General features: G+C 41.9%; 2 protein-coding genes and 1 long non-coding RNA gene across 3 annotated transcripts in view; all 3 read right to left on the bottom strand.

Moving 5' to 3' along the window:
* The window catches only part of LOC146634202 (butyrophilin-like protein 2), a 295,376-nt gene that overhangs the window by 105,097 nt on the left and 172,952 nt on the right, over positions 1-17,327 (bottom strand). The window lies entirely within an intron of this gene.
* Positions 10,923-12,347, bottom strand: LOC146634206 (uncharacterized). Its single transcript, XM_085374985.1, has 2 exons — positions 12,079-12,347; positions 10,923-11,778 (listed from the first exon to the last, which is right to left on the bottom strand). Exons 1-2 carry the CDS (start codon positions 12,345-12,347, stop codon positions 10,923-10,925), a joined length of 1,125 nt encoding a protein of 374 aa, XP_085231111.1.
* LOC146634205 (uncharacterized) lies at positions 12,358-13,129 on the bottom strand. The gene is made up of 4 exons (XR_014907003.1): positions 13,082-13,129; positions 12,832-12,965; positions 12,560-12,725; positions 12,358-12,372 (listed from the first exon to the last, which is right to left on the bottom strand). It is a non-coding gene; the product is annotated as an uncharacterized LOC146634205 (long non-coding RNA).

The raw sequence follows: 17,327 nt of genomic DNA, 5'->3' as shown, positions 1-17,327 counted from the left end.
AGGAAATAAACCAAAGGAGTGAAAGGGTTAGACCAGGGGTGGGCAATTCCAGTCCACGAGGGCCGGTGTCCTGCAGGTTTTAGATCTCACCTTGGGTCAACACACCTGAATCACATGATTAGTTCGTTACCAGGCCTCTGGAGAACTGCAGGACATGTTCAGGAGCTAATTTAGCCATTTAAATCAGCTGTGTTGGTTCGAGGACGCATCTAAAACCTGCAGGGACACCGGCCCTCGTGGACTGAGACTGCCCACCCCTGGGTTAGACCCATACGAGTAAGGACGTTAGCGTGCTGCCCAGCTTTCGTCACGCACATATTTATAATTATATGGTCCTAAGTTTTAGTGCAGACACTCACGAAGTGTTTAGTAACTTCAGATCCTGCAACAAGCCCAGCTCCAGTTTCCTTTGGTGACTTGAACTCTTCCATTTCACAGCTGTTGTTAATTTTTCTTTATCTCCTGTACAGGCCAACGCATCTATTTGTTGTCTTAGGTTGTTAGTGTTACACAACATTGTCAGATCTAATAGAAATAAAATGAGTTTCATAATTCATTCACTTTATTGTCTTTATTTATAACTGGCATCATTGTTTCATTCTCTTATAGAGTCTTACAAGAAAGGCAAAATTGTTTTCCATTGTGCTTTATTAGCTGCTTCAGTAAAAACAAATCAACAATGCAACAAAAAAACAGTTTGCAAAACAACAAAGTGGAAAACAGTGATTCATCACTTGGTTGCTTCAATACAACACGTGGGCACATACATGCAGGACTTTTGATGATAAATGACACAGCTGCTCTTAAAAACTACATTATGGCCCCACTGTGTATGTGTGTGTGTGTGATAGCACATAAGGGCCATTTGTGAAGCTAACATAAGTAACAAAGTGATGTTACTAGTATTAAATTGATTTGGTTAAAAACTGTGATCAATACAGAGAATAAAGTAATCTGCCAGTACAGAGGCCAGCAGGGCTTCTGGAAGGACACACTGTCTGTGTCTGTGTGTGTAGTTATTAAGGTGTTAGACCTGCTTTCTGCTGCTCTCTGATTGGTTATCAGTCGTTGCCTCAGAGTTTTTGTGGGGCGCCCCTCATTAGTGTAAGTACAGACTGAGCTGTTGGAGCTTCGTGTAACTGCAGGTAGTTAAAATAATAATGAATAAATAATAAAAGTGAGTTTGCACAGTTTGGGTTTTGAAGACGCCTCAGATTGATGTGATTTAGTGTAACGCTTGTGCTGTTAATGATGCTGTCGAGTTCAACTCTGATGGACCCTCATCTGGATGCATCACACCAGCTGCTGTTTTTCTCCTGTGATGTGAAAGGACAAATGAATAGAAACACCAGGCTGTGTGACCTATAAACTAACTGGATCATGTGCACACCTTTGATGGAGATTGTATGATTATAACTGAACAGCCTGTTGTGCAGCGTAAGCATTGTTCAATGAACTGACACATTCTGTGGATGTTGGCTGTGCATCAGGACATCAGGAAACCAGAAACAGGAACCTTATAAATGCAAATAAAACACAAACAAGACAAAAAATCACTGCCAGGATAAACTGAGGTATGTGGGCTCACATGAAGCTTCCAGAGAAACCTCTAAACCTTCACTTTAAAATGCTCCGCTGCATCTGAAACGTCCCCCATCACACAGGCTCCACCCACCTGGCACAAACCGAGAGATAAACCAAACCACAGCATTTTGTCAGGCATTATTTTAACCCTAAAAACCTGTTTGTGATCAACCAGGCATCACAGTTGTTTGGTGTGTGTGTGTGTGTGTGTGTGTGTGTGTGTGTGTGTGTGTGTGTGTGTGTGTGTGTGTGTGTGTGTCCTCCTCAGGGTTCAGCAGGATAAAGAGAGTCACTCATGTAGCTGTCAGTCCGTCAGCTTTAGCTCAGGAAACGTTTGTGTCTCAGTGTTACGACCCGGCTTGAAATGACCGTAACAAGAGCGGGGTGTCCCGTGACTTGAGATTTAAATGAAGCTATTTCATTACTGTATTTCTACACAATGCAAATGTGCTCATAGACGAGTTGGTGCTCCGTGTTTGAGGCTTTAAAGCTTCGTCCAGCGTTACTGCCTGGATTTGAAATGTTGCAGGATGACGTCGAGTGCAGAGGGTTTGCAGCAATGCTCACACAGACACATAATAATGGTGAGAATAGTCTCTGAGTCAGGACGTCCCAACAACATATCCTGAACTACACTGTGGATCTAATGGAGGCCATGGAGGGAGATGCTTTTCTTTCCTGTCTCTCACAGAAGAAGGAGCAGAAACCAGGCGAGGTCAGACTGAACGGGGAGGAGTCACAGCAGACTGTGTGGTTCTGGGAGAAGACGGCCATAATAATCTTTGTTACTGTCACATGAGCTGTACGGCCCAATGAGGGTCATCCTTGGTGTGAGGCAGACTGTTGTGTCACACTGCGCTCCAGTGCTGTGAACTTGTCATTTCAACTGCTGCAGCAAATTCAATCTTTTTAAAGGACAGAAATTTCTCCTGAATTCCTTCTGGAAAAATTGAATTTGACATTGTCCAGCTTAAGCATGGCGCTCTGAAGGAATCTGCACTTAATGCCACCATACTGTATCTCAGCCACTGCCTGTAATTATCTCACAGTCACGCTTTGATCTGCAGACACGATTCATCGTACTACAAATAACCACGGCGAATAGTTCCTCACAGGCTGAAGCGATGCTGGATTTGAAGTCCCTCTGTCCTCTCACAGTCAGTCAGGCTCTGTGGGAGCTGCTGACAGCTTCCTCTGCAGCATCAGGCTAACAGTCAGCTGCTGCCTGAGCCTGCAGACCGGTCAACACTTCAACGCTCAGAAGTCGGTGGATATGTTCCCAACAGTCAGGTCTATCCATGCCTGCTCTCACGCAGGGAACTCCAGGCTTTGTGTGAAAGACGGAGGCAGTGTTTCCTTAGCGTTGCAGTAACTGCACCTCTAAATAAACAAGCCCACTCTGGTGAGAGATGGATGGGTTTCTGGTCTCCAACACAACAATGTTCATGCTGTAGCCACACGTTACTGCTGCGTCAGCGTCCCCTCGCTTCCCTCTCGCCAGTTTCTAAACACCAGGCTGGAGGCTTTAAGATGGGACTGTGTGAGTGACTGGAGGCTTCATCCATCTCCTACATACAGCCTGTGCTCCTTGTTTCCATCTCAGATGTGCTCTTACTCCAGTCCATCTACAACCACCGTGCACTATAGTGAACTCTGCTGCAGGGTCATGTGTGCTGATCTGGAAACCGTCTGTTCCTCTTTCCTCATTTTGACTCTGATTGAATATCACAGCATCTTTACACATCTGTGCTCCAGATGTTTCTACATTTTTATTAATATGAAATATTTGGGAAGCATTTTTATTCCTAAGAAGCAAATTAAAAGTCTGTTATTCACCTCAACACACCGCCTGTGTGTGTGTGTCTGTGTGTAGATCTGCAGTCATTGTTGTGCAGTGAGCTCATGTTCAGTGAAAGGTGCATTTAGCTTTAGGGTCATAGGTCACTCCCAGTGTGACAAACGTTTTGAAGCTTGTGACATGAACGTGCATCAAACTAGACTATGTGGAAATAAACCGAACGCCAGCAGGTCAATGATAAAGTTAAGCCCACTTTAGTAATTAGTTCCCAAAACACAAAAGAACATCAGTAACATTAATAACTAACGCCTAACATTAAGCGCTCACACCTCCAGGTGGTTCAAGGGGACAGTTGGGGGGAAACTGGCCCCAGCAGGGCGCAGCAGCACTCGTGGTTGTGAGATCAGGAAATCCAAAGCGTCCAATCAGGTCCCCACAGTTCATTCCTGGTTCTTTGCCTTTACCTGCTCTCACAAACTAAACACTGTGTTTATATAAGCTGTCCTGTCTGACAGCTTTTCACATCTGAATTATGATCTGAATGTTCTGTTGGAACAAACATGTTTGTCTTTGCAAGAGCAGAAACTCTCTGCAGGCTCCTGTTGGTGCTGTTTATCTCTTTATTTATTCATTTCTATTATTATTATTGAGATTATTACTCACAGCACATGTGCAATATAACACTGTGAGAGCTGACAGGCTGGAAACAGGAAGCTCTTTGTGACACTGTGATAAATGAAGCCACAGCTTCAATGAAATGTTGCTCTTATTTTACACTTTGTTTGGAATCATCTGGATTACAGACGTTTTTAAATCAATCTAAACTCTGTGTTTTACTTGGACATCACATCAACATTTATGTTGCTCATTGAAACGACAGAAATATTTGAACATGTGAAACTTCAACAACATGAAGGTAAAAGCTTGTTTGTCAGATTTGACTCTTTCTAAAAGTTCATTGTTCAGCTGTTAAATTAAAGTGTGATCATCAAAAACATGGTTCAGCTTTCAGTGAGTCACATTCAGTGAGTGCAGCCAAACATGATGGCAGACTGCCACAGATCACTGCTGAGGAAAGAGGAGGCGTTCAGCTTCCTCATAGTTTCACACCTGCATGAAGCAGCCTCACCCTGACAGCTTCAAATCACTGTGTCAGCTCATCACTTCCTGTCCTGTGATTGGCTGGCTGGACTTCATCCTGCTTGCAGGGATTTGAACACTGTGGACGTCCAGTTCAGTGAAGAGTTAAATCCATGGAGCAAAGATCAGCAGAGGGTTAGAGATGAGTTTGTGCAGGGATCATAAGGGCTCAGAGTCCTGTGGAGTTTTCATGATGAAAATATAGACGGAGATTAAAGAAACACATTTTCACCGTTTGTCAGAAAGATTCAAAAAGGATCATAAATGAAAAAGCTCCAGTGAGTCCAGGGCCCTTCTTGTGCTGCTCTGAACCCAGAAGAACGATAATACAAATGAAACCTGGTAGATGGGACGGACGTGTTGGGCCTTCCATTAGATAGAAACATGGAGCAAACATGTGGCCGGTCCATCGGCCCAAAAGGCCCGTATGCTAGATTAGCAGTCCAGCCCTGACACAGAGAGTGTAAAGATATTAATCAGGACCACAGGCCAGTTCAGACCCTTTTTAATGTTCAAGAATCCCCAGATTTTATCAGCGCACCCCTAAAAACAACCATGTTAATAGCAGTAATAATAGCATATTTCAGTGTTTCTATCTTCAAATGTTATATTTTCTTACCTTGTCTCTTGACGACAGCACAGACAGACTCGAAACACCAGCTTCAGATGTCATCAGTCCATTCAGTGGGCGTTATTAGCAGTAACCAGTTCATAGATGCGGGCCAGTAGGACCTGCTACACCTGCTAGTTTGTTCACAAGGTTGTTATCATCCATCCAGATGGAGGATCACTAACAGGAGGATGGGAAGACTCCAGAATCCACTCTCACTGGATTCTGGTGGAGTGTTTACAGGTAAGACCATTTAAATGGACAGCATTTATAGAGTTTATCATCCTCGTACTGACCCAGGGTCAGTGTAAAATACAATCCTAGCTGTGTGAACAAAGTCTGGCTCCTTTAATCCTGCATGACAAACCTCAGGATGCAGGTCAGCTAGAGACTTTGAAGTTTCGTAGCATTGGGCCTGATGATGGTGTGTAGAGCCTCTACTTACCTTCTACACTGTGTTTTTGTTACTAATTTATTCATAAGTTTTGCACTGTTTGTTGTTGTTTATCAGTCGGGTGTAGACAGATTTCAGAGGCGCAAAGAGGAGCACTGTTGCTTCATCCTTAACACTTTAAAGCAGAACTGGATGGAAATCAAAGGTCCTTAAAAGCTTTTTCTGCTCCCGACCCTCAAAGCCAAACTTCACCCATGAGAGCTGACGGATACGATTATTAAAAAGTGACGTTATCAGAAACAAAGGTGAGCAACAATACTTAATATGTGCTTTTACATAACTGTCATTTATATATCCGTCTTGTTCATAAACAGAAGTTTCATTTATCGGTGTGGGACTGCTGAGTCACCTCACTTCATTCATTCTCCACACGATGTTCATTTACAGAAACCTTTCAGAGAAACTGATTTCTCTACCAAAGTGTGAACCAGTGTTTCCATAGATTACTTCTTATAGGAAGGTCAGTGTTTGTCCTGTTTCTGTTCCTCAGGTTCAGTAAATATCAAACACTTCAGTGGGTTTTCTCTCACATATATTTTGTGTTTGCCCTGCGATAAACTGTCCTGCTTTTGCCCCGTGGCAGCTCGGACAGGCTTCAACCCTGAAGTGGAAATGTTGTATTCCAAGTATGTAATCTGATCATTTACAAAGTCAAAGTCTCTCATCAACATGTAAGTAATGATTATAAAAATGGGAAAGCAGACATAAACGTGACATATGAGGACAGCTACATGTAGTGTGTTTGCAGGTCTATCAGCACATAGAAGAGTTTGTTAAAGTCTGATTCAGTGAACCCTGATTGGTCCAGTCTGTCTGGATAAATTCAGTTAGCTGATCTGTGACCATTTATTCACACATTTTCTTAACTAATGATTCAGTTCAGGATGACAGAGGGGCTGGAGCTGGATATGTTCAATAAATACACCTTACAAAAGTCAACAACAAACCTGCATCCATGTACGTTGTTGTCCACAGGATGAGAACATCCAAATGATCAAAGTGGAAGACTGTGTGTTCATGCCTGTGTCTATCAGAGGAGGCTGGAGGCTCTGAAAGGCTCCCCCACCAGTTCCTGCTGATTTAAAGCAGCAAACTTGATGCTTTAGGCTACATTTTATTTAATGGTAGAAAAATAAGGTTTCATATAAGTGGGTAGCAGATGTTATTACCCATTTGGAGCCCACACTCAAAAAAATGAACTCAGCCTATCTCTGCTTTTACTAAAGTAGATTTTGTTGTTTGTTCTTAATAAACTCGATTTTGCAAAAATTCTTAAAGTGTTTGTGCAAATTTAATGAAATGTTGTTACTTTTTGTTGTTACACAAAGTCATTGAACTGTGTCAACGTAACATTGTTGAGTAAATTCACAGGTTTGTCCCTCTGCACATACTGCTGCGTGCAGAGCCCGCCTAAGTAAGGGCCAATGCGCATGCGCACCACCCTCTTTCTCAAGCTTGCTTTTTCTTCGCCATGTGGACTGGTTCAGCCGCATTTTTGTCCAAAAATCAGGTAAGAAGTCATTTTTCTTGTAAAGCCCGTCTACATGTATATGTTCACACGTCAGTTAATGTCGCAAGTGCTACTAAGAAAAGAGTACAGGCAGGGTTTTGCCCGGTAAAGGTTTGCTAACGTGGACTTGCTGCACGTGAGTTTCCAAATGATTTTGGAGGGGACTCCATTGCAATAGCAAAGCTCTGTTTTCAGCCCAAATGTAGTGTAGCGCTAGCATCGGTACAGGCAGCGCATTCGGTCCGGTATGGCAAGCCATTAGTGTCAAAATTCGCCACTTTCCTAACCCGTTTGGTTAAGAAATGGCGTAAAAAACGCCGTTTAATTATTCAAAACGCTGAAAAAAACGGCGTTCTGTTCCGACAAACGCCGCTTTTCCCGCCACTCGGATGGCGCCCTGAACGCACCATCCGAGTGACGTAAAAAACGGCGTTCAAAGACAGACGGAAACGCCGTTTTTTACGCTACTCGGCACAAAACGCCGTTTTTATGCATCTTTGAACGGCGTTTTTTACGGCGTTCTCTGCCAGCTGTAACGGCGTTTAAAACGGCGTTTTATTGAAATTATGCAGGGCACTCCCCATGGTTCCCTCATCCAATTACTTTCAACTCATTTCACCCAATCAAAGAAGAGGAAGTGCAGACCACACTAATGCATCACCGATTCACCTTGCTGCTAAGTGATTGCCTATTCAGTACCAGTGCTTGTCACAGTATTCACTTGTATTATAATCCCACTATGCATTTTGATGTGTTTAAGGCATGATCGAGCAAACAAACGACAGAATACTTTTTCTGAAACCTTAACTGTGTTACCTGTTATGGCAGCTAACAGGTAATGAGCAGAGCTAGCTCTGCTCATTTCTGAGCTTCTTTCTTATTTTCCTCTTTACTTCTCTTAACCTTTAACTTATGTTTTAGCAATCAGATCCTGCCATCTTGCATTACCGCTTCGTGCTAGTTATGTTGACTTTTCTCTTCTTTTGTCTCCACTTTTTTCACCCGTGTTTGGACACTCGGCGCATGGCTCCTTTGTTTACATTAGGGATCAGCTGTTAGCGCTGCGCCCTGCAGCTGCGCTACCGGCAGACAGACCCTACATCCCCAGTGAGGGAAGAAACGGGGGTGATGTCTCCCGAGGACACCTCACACACCATCTCTCCTTCCTGTAATCACTTTAAATGTGAGATCGCTCCCTGATATGATTGAGGAGCTAATGACGCTAACCCGGTCACAGTGGCAGTATCCCGGCACTGCCCGGTACTCCCTCTGTGAGTAGGCTGCCCGGCTTCCAGCTGCTGCGGGCGGACAAGACGAGAGACAGCGGTGAGAGGAAAGGAGGGGGGCTGGCAGTGTTTGTTAAAGACGGTTGTGGTATCTCTGGGAACATCGCTGTGAAAGAACAACTCTGCAACACAGACATTGCGCTATTAGCCGTTAGCATCCGTGGAGGTAGCCTGTGACTCTCTGTGGTCCGCAGACTGCAAACGCAATCTCCGAGAGCTCTTCTTCTAATATCAGGGGACTTTAATCATGTCTCGCTGGACTCCACACTGCCCACCTTCACCCAGTATGTGACCTGCCCCACCGTAGGCAATAAAACATTGTACTTAATGTATGCCAATGAAAAAGTGGCATACAGTTCATCACCTCCCCCTGCCCAGGGAAGATCCGATCGTAACCGAGTGCGTCTTGTCCCTGTGTGCAGCCCTTACTGTGCAGGGAGCCACTAATCACCCACGCAGTGCAGAGATGGTCCGCGGAGGGCATATAAATAAATAATAAAAGCAAGTAAATGACAGTATGCTCTTTCTGAAACAAACGGAGACCTTAACTTTTATCAAAATACCGTTTTACTCAGTTTAAAGTAATACCACTGTATAATAGCCTTCAAATTTAATAATGTTAACAGTATCTCAGGAATATTTTTGCCCTTTCAACATGCATTAAAAAATAGATATACAGTTTTGAATCAGACCTGTATGTACGTTTTCTCAAAAGTGACGTAAATAAGTAATCTCAAGAACCTGAAATAATAGTTTCCCATGTAAACTGGAGATGTCCTTGTCAATGTCATCAGAGTACTGTGATCTTACACGAATTTGAAACATAAAACATAAAACCAGAGTGGCACATGACAGTGTTGCACATAACATAACTAGTTTATATGACATGAAGTTATAAAAAAAAAAAAGAATCCATGTAACTTGGTAATGGCTTCTTTCTGATAACTGTCGGCTGCAGTGTGCATTATCTTGACAAAAGTATAAGATACTGAACCCACTGATATGATGTGGTGGAGAGGAAGTGAGTGAACAAACTGCCATGCATCATGGATATTCCTCTCAATCCACCTCACCAGGTACTTCTCTAAAAGTGTGACTCAGGTCTGTTGCCCCAAAGGATACAGGAAATGTTAGATATTTTAGTATTTTGGGAGCATGTACTGAATACCTTTTTTGATGATATTATACAAAGGACCCTGTTTCTGCAATGCCCTTTGTTTGAACTTCATCTCCTCTTGCTGCGACCCCACGGGCAACTTCCTTTGGCCTGCTGGTCTGGAAAATCCAACAGTTCATCTATATGTAAAGAAGGCACTTAAACTGGAACAGGCATAGCTGCGTTGATCCTGCTGTGGTATAGTGGGACAGTGCATTCCTCGAGTGCACATCAAGTTTGCAGCCTGCTAAAGATCACACACCATTGATTATGTGCCTTTAGGTATATATGGTTAAACATTTCCTAATGCAAATAACTACATGCAGTATTCTACCATGTGCAAACTTATATCACTAAAGGATTCTAACTGTCTAGTGTTTAATGGACCTGTCAAAAGTATGTTGAGATTATAGAAGGCCCCTTTCAGAGCTAGGGGGAACTTCCTTATATGGTTGTAACTTGTAACTTGAAACTTGTTGACACACAAACCCTTCTGCCTATAAAAACCCTGCACAGAAGAATAAACTTTGAGTTGATTTTGGGAAAGCAACCTGAAGCAGTCTCTGTATCATTTTGTTCTCCCAGGCTACTCCCGGCGCTGTAACTAACCCGCTGAACGGCATACCTGAGCTTACTTTGAATAATTAATCTTATACAAAACTCTGCTTATCGCTGCCCACGTCTCGAAGGAAACTCGATCCACGGATGACCCGGAAGGAGAGATTTCTTTCAGGAAATGCACTGATTTCCATGACAGAATTCACAACAACACAGACACAGGTCGGTTCTTTGAAACGGGCGTTTATTACTTGGGCCTTCTCTCCTTGGCTTCACCATCACCAGTATGCCGATACACCATGAGAACTGGTCACAAGCGAACAGTACAAATCAATTAGCAACTTTAGAGTACACATATTAAGTCCAAACACAAATAACAACATTTCTCAAATGACAAATACCTCGTTGGCTGCTTGTCCTGAAAAGAGGTCCTTAAGTCCTTGTGTTGCTTTTTCTTTTAGTAAACTTTTAACTTAAAATCGCTTCATGAGAGACATCTGCTCCTTCACAGTCCATGCAAAGTCTCGTGTACTCTCGTTAAGGGTATTCTCACGAGACACTAGCTCTTACACTTTACACATGTACATTTCAAATAAAGACATTTCAACACAAACTATATATATTCATGATATTATGTAACTTATTATAAATCAGTCATCTACATCATGAAATCCACACAGAACATTTTAACAGCATTTACACCACTACTCAATGGTACATAGTAAACACATATCATAACTTTTCACATTATATGTATCCAGTCACCTAGATATTTTGAAGTCTTTCCACTTGCTGCTATTATGTTTCAGTCATTAATTGAACTGTCTCAGTGATATGTGGAGTCCAGAAAGTATATTAAGCCAGTGATGAGCTCAATACCATGACTCCCTCTGGTGCCACTTAGTGGATTAAATAGTTCTACCACTTGCTCCATCACCATTCCGTCCAGAGTAAATTCAATGTCTGGCACAGTAATCCTCTCAGGCCAGTCGACCAGCAATCCCAGCTCATCTGTACCATGAGCAGCAGCACCACCACCAGAATCTGCACCTGAGCCCTGAGCAGCAGTCGTCTCACTCTCAGTGGCTGTCACACCACCATCAGCTGTCCCACCAATAGTCCCATCAGCAGCAGCTGCTCTGGTCTGAAAGATGTCCTGCATGGCAGTTGAGGCTCGGCCCTGTTGCTGGAGGCTGCCTCGGACAAAAATCTGTAATGGGCTCAAGTGTCTCTCTGTCCGCAAGCCATGATTGTTCCACTGTTGAGTGAAGTCTTTCAAATCTCTGTTGATCCTTGGGAGATAGATGTAATGGAGAGCCCAAAGGTGCATTTCATTGTCAATGTCAATGATGCCTTCCTCCTCCAGGTGGTGAAATAAATCACAGTACACATTGGTCATTCCTCGCCACAGATCACCCCAGAGCCTCTCAATTCTCTGATTATGGGTACTCCTTCCTCTTAGGGCACTTCCACGATCAAAGCCTCTGAAAATGTTCATCATCAGGCAGACAGCATTGTTTTCCCCTCCTCTGTCTGTCCGGACCCTCGAGGGTACACCATAGGATACCACGGCTCTGATGAAACTTGATAAAACAGTACTGCTACGGTTGTTGTTTGAGGCATGAAGGAAGACCACAAGACGACTGTATCCATCAATAGCCCCATGAATGACTATCCTCCACCTAAAACCGTGGTCCATAAGAAGAAAAATCTTATTTCTGCTTTGTTATTGAAACAATGGAAACACACACTCTTAATTGATTTACATGGCACTATTGCATGTCAAGTTTGTCTGTACGTTGCTTGCGATGTCTGTGTTCTCTCATTTCCCCCTTTAAACATAACCAGTTGTGTTAGAGGACTGCCCATCACAGGGCCTGGCTCTATTGGATGTGTCTTACTGTTCAACAGTTATATTTGATGTAATGCTGAATTTCACTTTGGTCAAAATAGGTGTTCAACAAATCAGTGTGCTTGGTTACCTTATCAGCTTGTGATTTCCATCAATGTGCCACAATGAGTTTGGACCTGCAACCTGATATGTTCTTCGTTCTGGTCTCCGCAAAACTGCTCTTATGGCAGCTGCTCCAGGATTTATCCGTAGCATGCTTGCTCGAACCCTCCTTCGCTGTACACGTAGTCCACGTACTCGCAGGGAGGCTCTGACAGCCTCAGGACCAATTTGTTCATTGCCAGCGACAATGTCCTGCACATGTTCATCCAGCGCACTGTCAGTCAGTTCCGCATACATTGATGCACGGGTGAAATGATACTGTCTGAAATCAGACAAAAAGAACACAAGTATTTTATCACTGCCATAACAACACACATCATTACTTGACTAGTTAGTGCACATTCAAATATACTAATTTTTACAATTTCACAATACCATTTAATTTGAATAAACAGTGGGTGTGTGTCACAAAAGAACTGAAAGTCACACTGGTTTCAAAAGTCACTGACCGCAGACGTCTTCGAATTGTACGAAGTGAAACATTCAAAATATCAGCCATCTGAGGTGCAGTGAATCCACATGACTTCAGGAATGAAAGCTGTTCCCGAGTGATAAGGTAAAGGGATCTGCCTCTACCTCTGTTGAAAACCACTGGTGCCTGGTATCCAAAAGAGCCTGAAAATATATAAGCGTTTGGTGTATTTGGAAAATAGGTTAAGACAGAGTCATAATTTATTTCACACTTTTGATCAGTCAAGGAATCGACACAATATGTGCTTACCTTGTTGGCCATGCTGAGTAGACAGTTCGACCTCCTGAATCAATTCAGCCAAGTCACGCAGAAGTTGATCTGCTGCAGTTACACTGATCAGTCTTCCTCTTGCCCACCGAAGGCTTCTCTGCATTGTCTCCAACCTCAAAGACATCAAAAAATTACTTCTTAATTCATGTTATATTTTCAGGCCATCTTCCCCTTAAACATTTTATGCAAGTTAAAATGTTAAATGTTTTCCATCATGCTTTCATCATACCTCCTTAACGCTAACTGTAGCACATCTGGCCCAACATCGTCCATCAGCAGCCGCCGTGTACAGTCATTATGAATGTTCTTGCACCTTGAGATGAAAATCCTCCAGGCCATACTTTGTACTGTGATTCTACAAAGACAAAAATTTAAATTATTGCTTTCAACAGGTTTATATATTTAAATAAATCAAAAAATTTCATGTTAGTCTTCTGAAAATTGTGACTGAGCACTTTTGGAAACACTCTGTCATCACTAAGTATTGGGACTGTGAACAGTTACAGAATGCATCTGAAATAAATGTCACATTCTAACAGGTTATAGTTCTGTTAATAGAGCTTTTGAATCTACGTTTCATACATATTCCCATCTTTAATAGCAGTATGTCAATGATGTCAACCAATATTTTCATATTTCAAACACACACCCAAGTTAAAAATTTGAATCTCCGCATCTTCTACTCAGCATATCTGAAAAATCATTTTTGATAATGTTCCGATTCCATTGTCAAATGTTCCCATCCATGTATTTCATCTTTGTTTATTTTAAATGCTGTCATTAGTTTTTTTTTCCAACTAATTACCAAAATGAACATGGTCTACATTGTTTTGCTCACTTAAATAAAACGACATTTTTGTATTGTACCCTGGGTTCATGAAGACCATGCTGTCTTTTAACTTTATTATTTCTTTTCTGCATATACTGACTGTTCTTTATTCATTTCTCTACTTTCTCCTCTCTTCTTCTTCAGTCAAGTTTAACGGCAGCTTGCATCCACTTTCTCCTCTCAATTCCGCTGAGATTAATTCCCGCTCTACTGTACAAGACTTGTGAATGGTTACCTGGAGGGATGTACCACTGTGAGAGGGGTGATACGGAACAGTCCAGGTGATCGCTGCTTTAATTTACCGGTCAGATATACCTAAATTGCACGTCGACATAGCTAGTGAACTGTAACTAGACCATAAATCAGTGATAACAAAAGAACATTCAATCTACTTTCTCCGGTACTTTATAGAAAAAAATCAACATCAATTCAATGTCGTCTTGCTATCTGGGATGGCAGTGCAGTACCGTGTAGCCTAATCCGGCTAATATAACAAGTGATATAAAACCGTATTTTAAATAATATAAAGTGGCTAAACGGAGTACCATATTAGAGACCTTATTAACATGCCTCACCTAAAATGGCATGTTGGCAACATTCCTAACGGACAAAGGTTAGCATGACTTGTCTGTGAAGGTTCTCAGCATGACTTTTTTTTTCGCTTACTACAATACAAAGCTAACATATAACATGTGCTTAAAAGGACAAAGCAATGTTTTTGAATCATCACTTAGCTTTTAGTTAGCAAAGACGAACAATAATTGAGATTAACTAGGGTACTTACGGTGTTTTTTGTTGGCGCAGAGATTTCGCACGCATTCATCTGTATGTAGTTTGTCGCACATAGCTTGATTGAGACAACACAAATATGAGGTTGACTGTGATTGGTTAACACAAATTCTGATCACAGGTTGTGGTAAGGGGTGGATTAAAAAAAAACACAACCTTCAGTCTTGCTGATCCAATCACAAACAATGTACCTTCTCCCGCCGTACTTTGAATTTTAGGGATGCTATATATATATATCTGCCCAGCCTTTTGGCGAACTTTTTGGGAACAGTCATGTCCGAACGGAGCGCTGCATTTCGACGGAGAGTCACTGATATCAGAGACAGCATGAATGCCCAATTTAACCGGCTACTGAATCAAGATGACAGTGAAGAGGGGACATCTCTTCTACAAAGGTGAAATGCTTTGGTGGTGGTTACTCTATTGGCAAGCTTTTAGCTTTGCGCCTTTTTTGTTTTTGCAAAAGGAAATAACTTTTACATTTTTAAATAATAAATGGCTCGTTTACTAATTATCTGTTACAATTCAACAACAAATTCTGTAATCATAAATGTCTATCCTAGATTGACGACTTCAAATGACAGTCATTTTAATCCCTGTTATGTGCATTTATGCATAAAGATTTTAGTTTATAAATGTAGCATATCCCATATTTTCAGGGAGCATTTAATTTGCGAGACAATCGAAAAATGCATGCAATAAACACCGATGTGTTGAACACTCATTCCTTACTCTGAGTGTGTTGGGTGGTTTTTTTCTTGGGGGGGGGGGGGGGGGGGGGGGGTGTCTCTGTGTGATTAGTTTCACTAAAATTATCTCATGGTCTAATGATAGCTTTGGAGTTTTCCGCCAACAGCACGGAGGTGGGCCAGTGCGCAGACCAAGAGGCGGGAGAACCAGACATCGCCAGTTAACGTTTAAGGTGTCAGTACTAAGGAATCCCACACTGACACACTACCGATCTCATAGGGGTAATCAATATTTATATTAATATTAATTATTTGGAGTGATGGGTTTGAAAAATGAGAATTACATCATGGTGTCAGTTGTTTACAAATTGTAGAATTTGGCATTAGATTTTTAGCACCTTTGTAATCTTTATTTCCTTGCACCAATAAGTTGATGTTGAGACACTACAATGTGACAATTTACCCTTTTCCGTTTTTAGGGAAAGCTAATTTGGTTTAAATTTGATTACAGATGCCACTCCTGCTACTCGGGTGGTCGTTCCTGTAAACCTAAATGCAGCTGAATTCAGGCAGGCACTATGGGACAATATTGCAGACATACCCTTGCAGTTCGATCTATGCAAAGTGAATGGACAGCGGCTCATTCTTCCTCTTGAAGAGGAGACGCCCCAAGAAATTAGAGCAAGAAACCTACTGGGTCGCTCCAATCTTTATATCCGTCCAAAGGTATTCAAATGTTCCACTCGGGTGGCTGATATGGCATAATTGTCACTATTACTGTAACTCAGTGGCGCTCCAGTCACCCTAGTATTGTATAAGACATCTTTAACATGTTACTGCTCAGAATAATAAATGCTGTGATTTTCCCCAAAGGATTTGAGACATTCATCTGATCACTATGCCAGATGGCTATGCTTAAATAATGCCCCGCCAATTGATTCACTGTTAATAACAGAAATGCAGTAGAGCAAGCTTCAACTGTGGTCTAACAGTATTTTAGGGTTAGGGTCATTTTGTTCTTGTAATCTTAGTTTCCTGGGTTCTGGCTTTTTCATTGTCTTTTGTTAATGTCCTTAACCTTTCCTTTATTTATTTATTTATTTATTTTTTCCCCCCTCAGTTATCCTAAGTTCTACCTACCCAAAGTGTCACGGTCCTGAGTCTGTGGACTCGGTGTTTTTCTGTTTGTATTAGTTAGCTTTGATTTCATGATGTGTTTTGATTCTCTTGGGTTTGATTTCTGTCGCTAGTATTCCTAACTTCCTAGGTCCTGGGCATTTCTTGTGTTCTCCTTCTTAGGTCGTGGTTCTGTGTTCTGTTAGTATACAGTCGTCTCTGTCAGTGTGTCTCTTGTTCTGTCACCGTATCCCCTAGGTTAGTCCACGTCTGTTCAGTTTCCTGTTTTACTTTGAAAGTCTGTGTACTATGTCAATGTGTTGAGTTTTGCCTCGTCATGTCTGATGAGTCCCAGCTGTGCTCTCCTCCTGTTTCACATTCCCTAATCACCTCAGTATGTATTTAAGCCTTGTGTGTTTCCCTGCCAGTTGGCGCGTTGTCCTCTGTTCTTGTTTGTCATTTGTTGGTCCATTTCTTTTATATTTTAATAATCTGGTGTTTTACATTACAGAAGCCAATGAGGACTCAACTGGTGGAGAAGTTGTGCAGTCTGAGATGGCAATGTAAGTCTTTGACAACTGCCTTTGGACTGTAGCACTGTAAATGCATTACACCCTCTCATCAACAATATTTACCGTATTGCAGTGTGCTGCATGACACCGAGACACCTGACCATAGCAGGCACAATGTACAGGAGCCAGAGGTTATCAGGTAAATGGCACTCTGTTTGTTTATGGGTTGGAATTTTAATCTTAAACTATTGCACAATTTCATTTATTTTTTTGGTAAAAACTAGTTTGGTACAAACTAATTATATCATTATTATAACTTGGATCATTTTGTGTAGTCTAGATCAATAAATATCTGCATTGGGGTCCTCTTCCTGCTATGAAATATTTCTGCTATTCCTTTGCAGTGGTCTGCATGAAAACCATACAGCTCATTCTAGTAGGCATGGTCTCCAGGAACCAGAGGTTAACAGGCAAGTGGTAGTTGTTGAATAACATGCCAAAACTTAAGTGTAAACTGGAACTTATAAAGCACACACCATA

Source organism: Diplotaxodon limnothrissa, linkage group LG3, assembly GCF_057381915.1.
Source record: "Diplotaxodon limnothrissa isolate DT_005_m linkage group LG3, D_limnothrissa_male_GT1.1, whole genome shotgun sequence".
In the NCBI taxonomy this organism is placed as follows: domain Eukaryota; kingdom Metazoa; phylum Chordata; class Actinopteri; order Cichliformes; family Cichlidae; genus Diplotaxodon; species Diplotaxodon limnothrissa.
The sequence above is the reverse complement of the archived record's forward strand: the minus strand, read 5'-3'. Positions and strand labels throughout refer to the sequence as shown.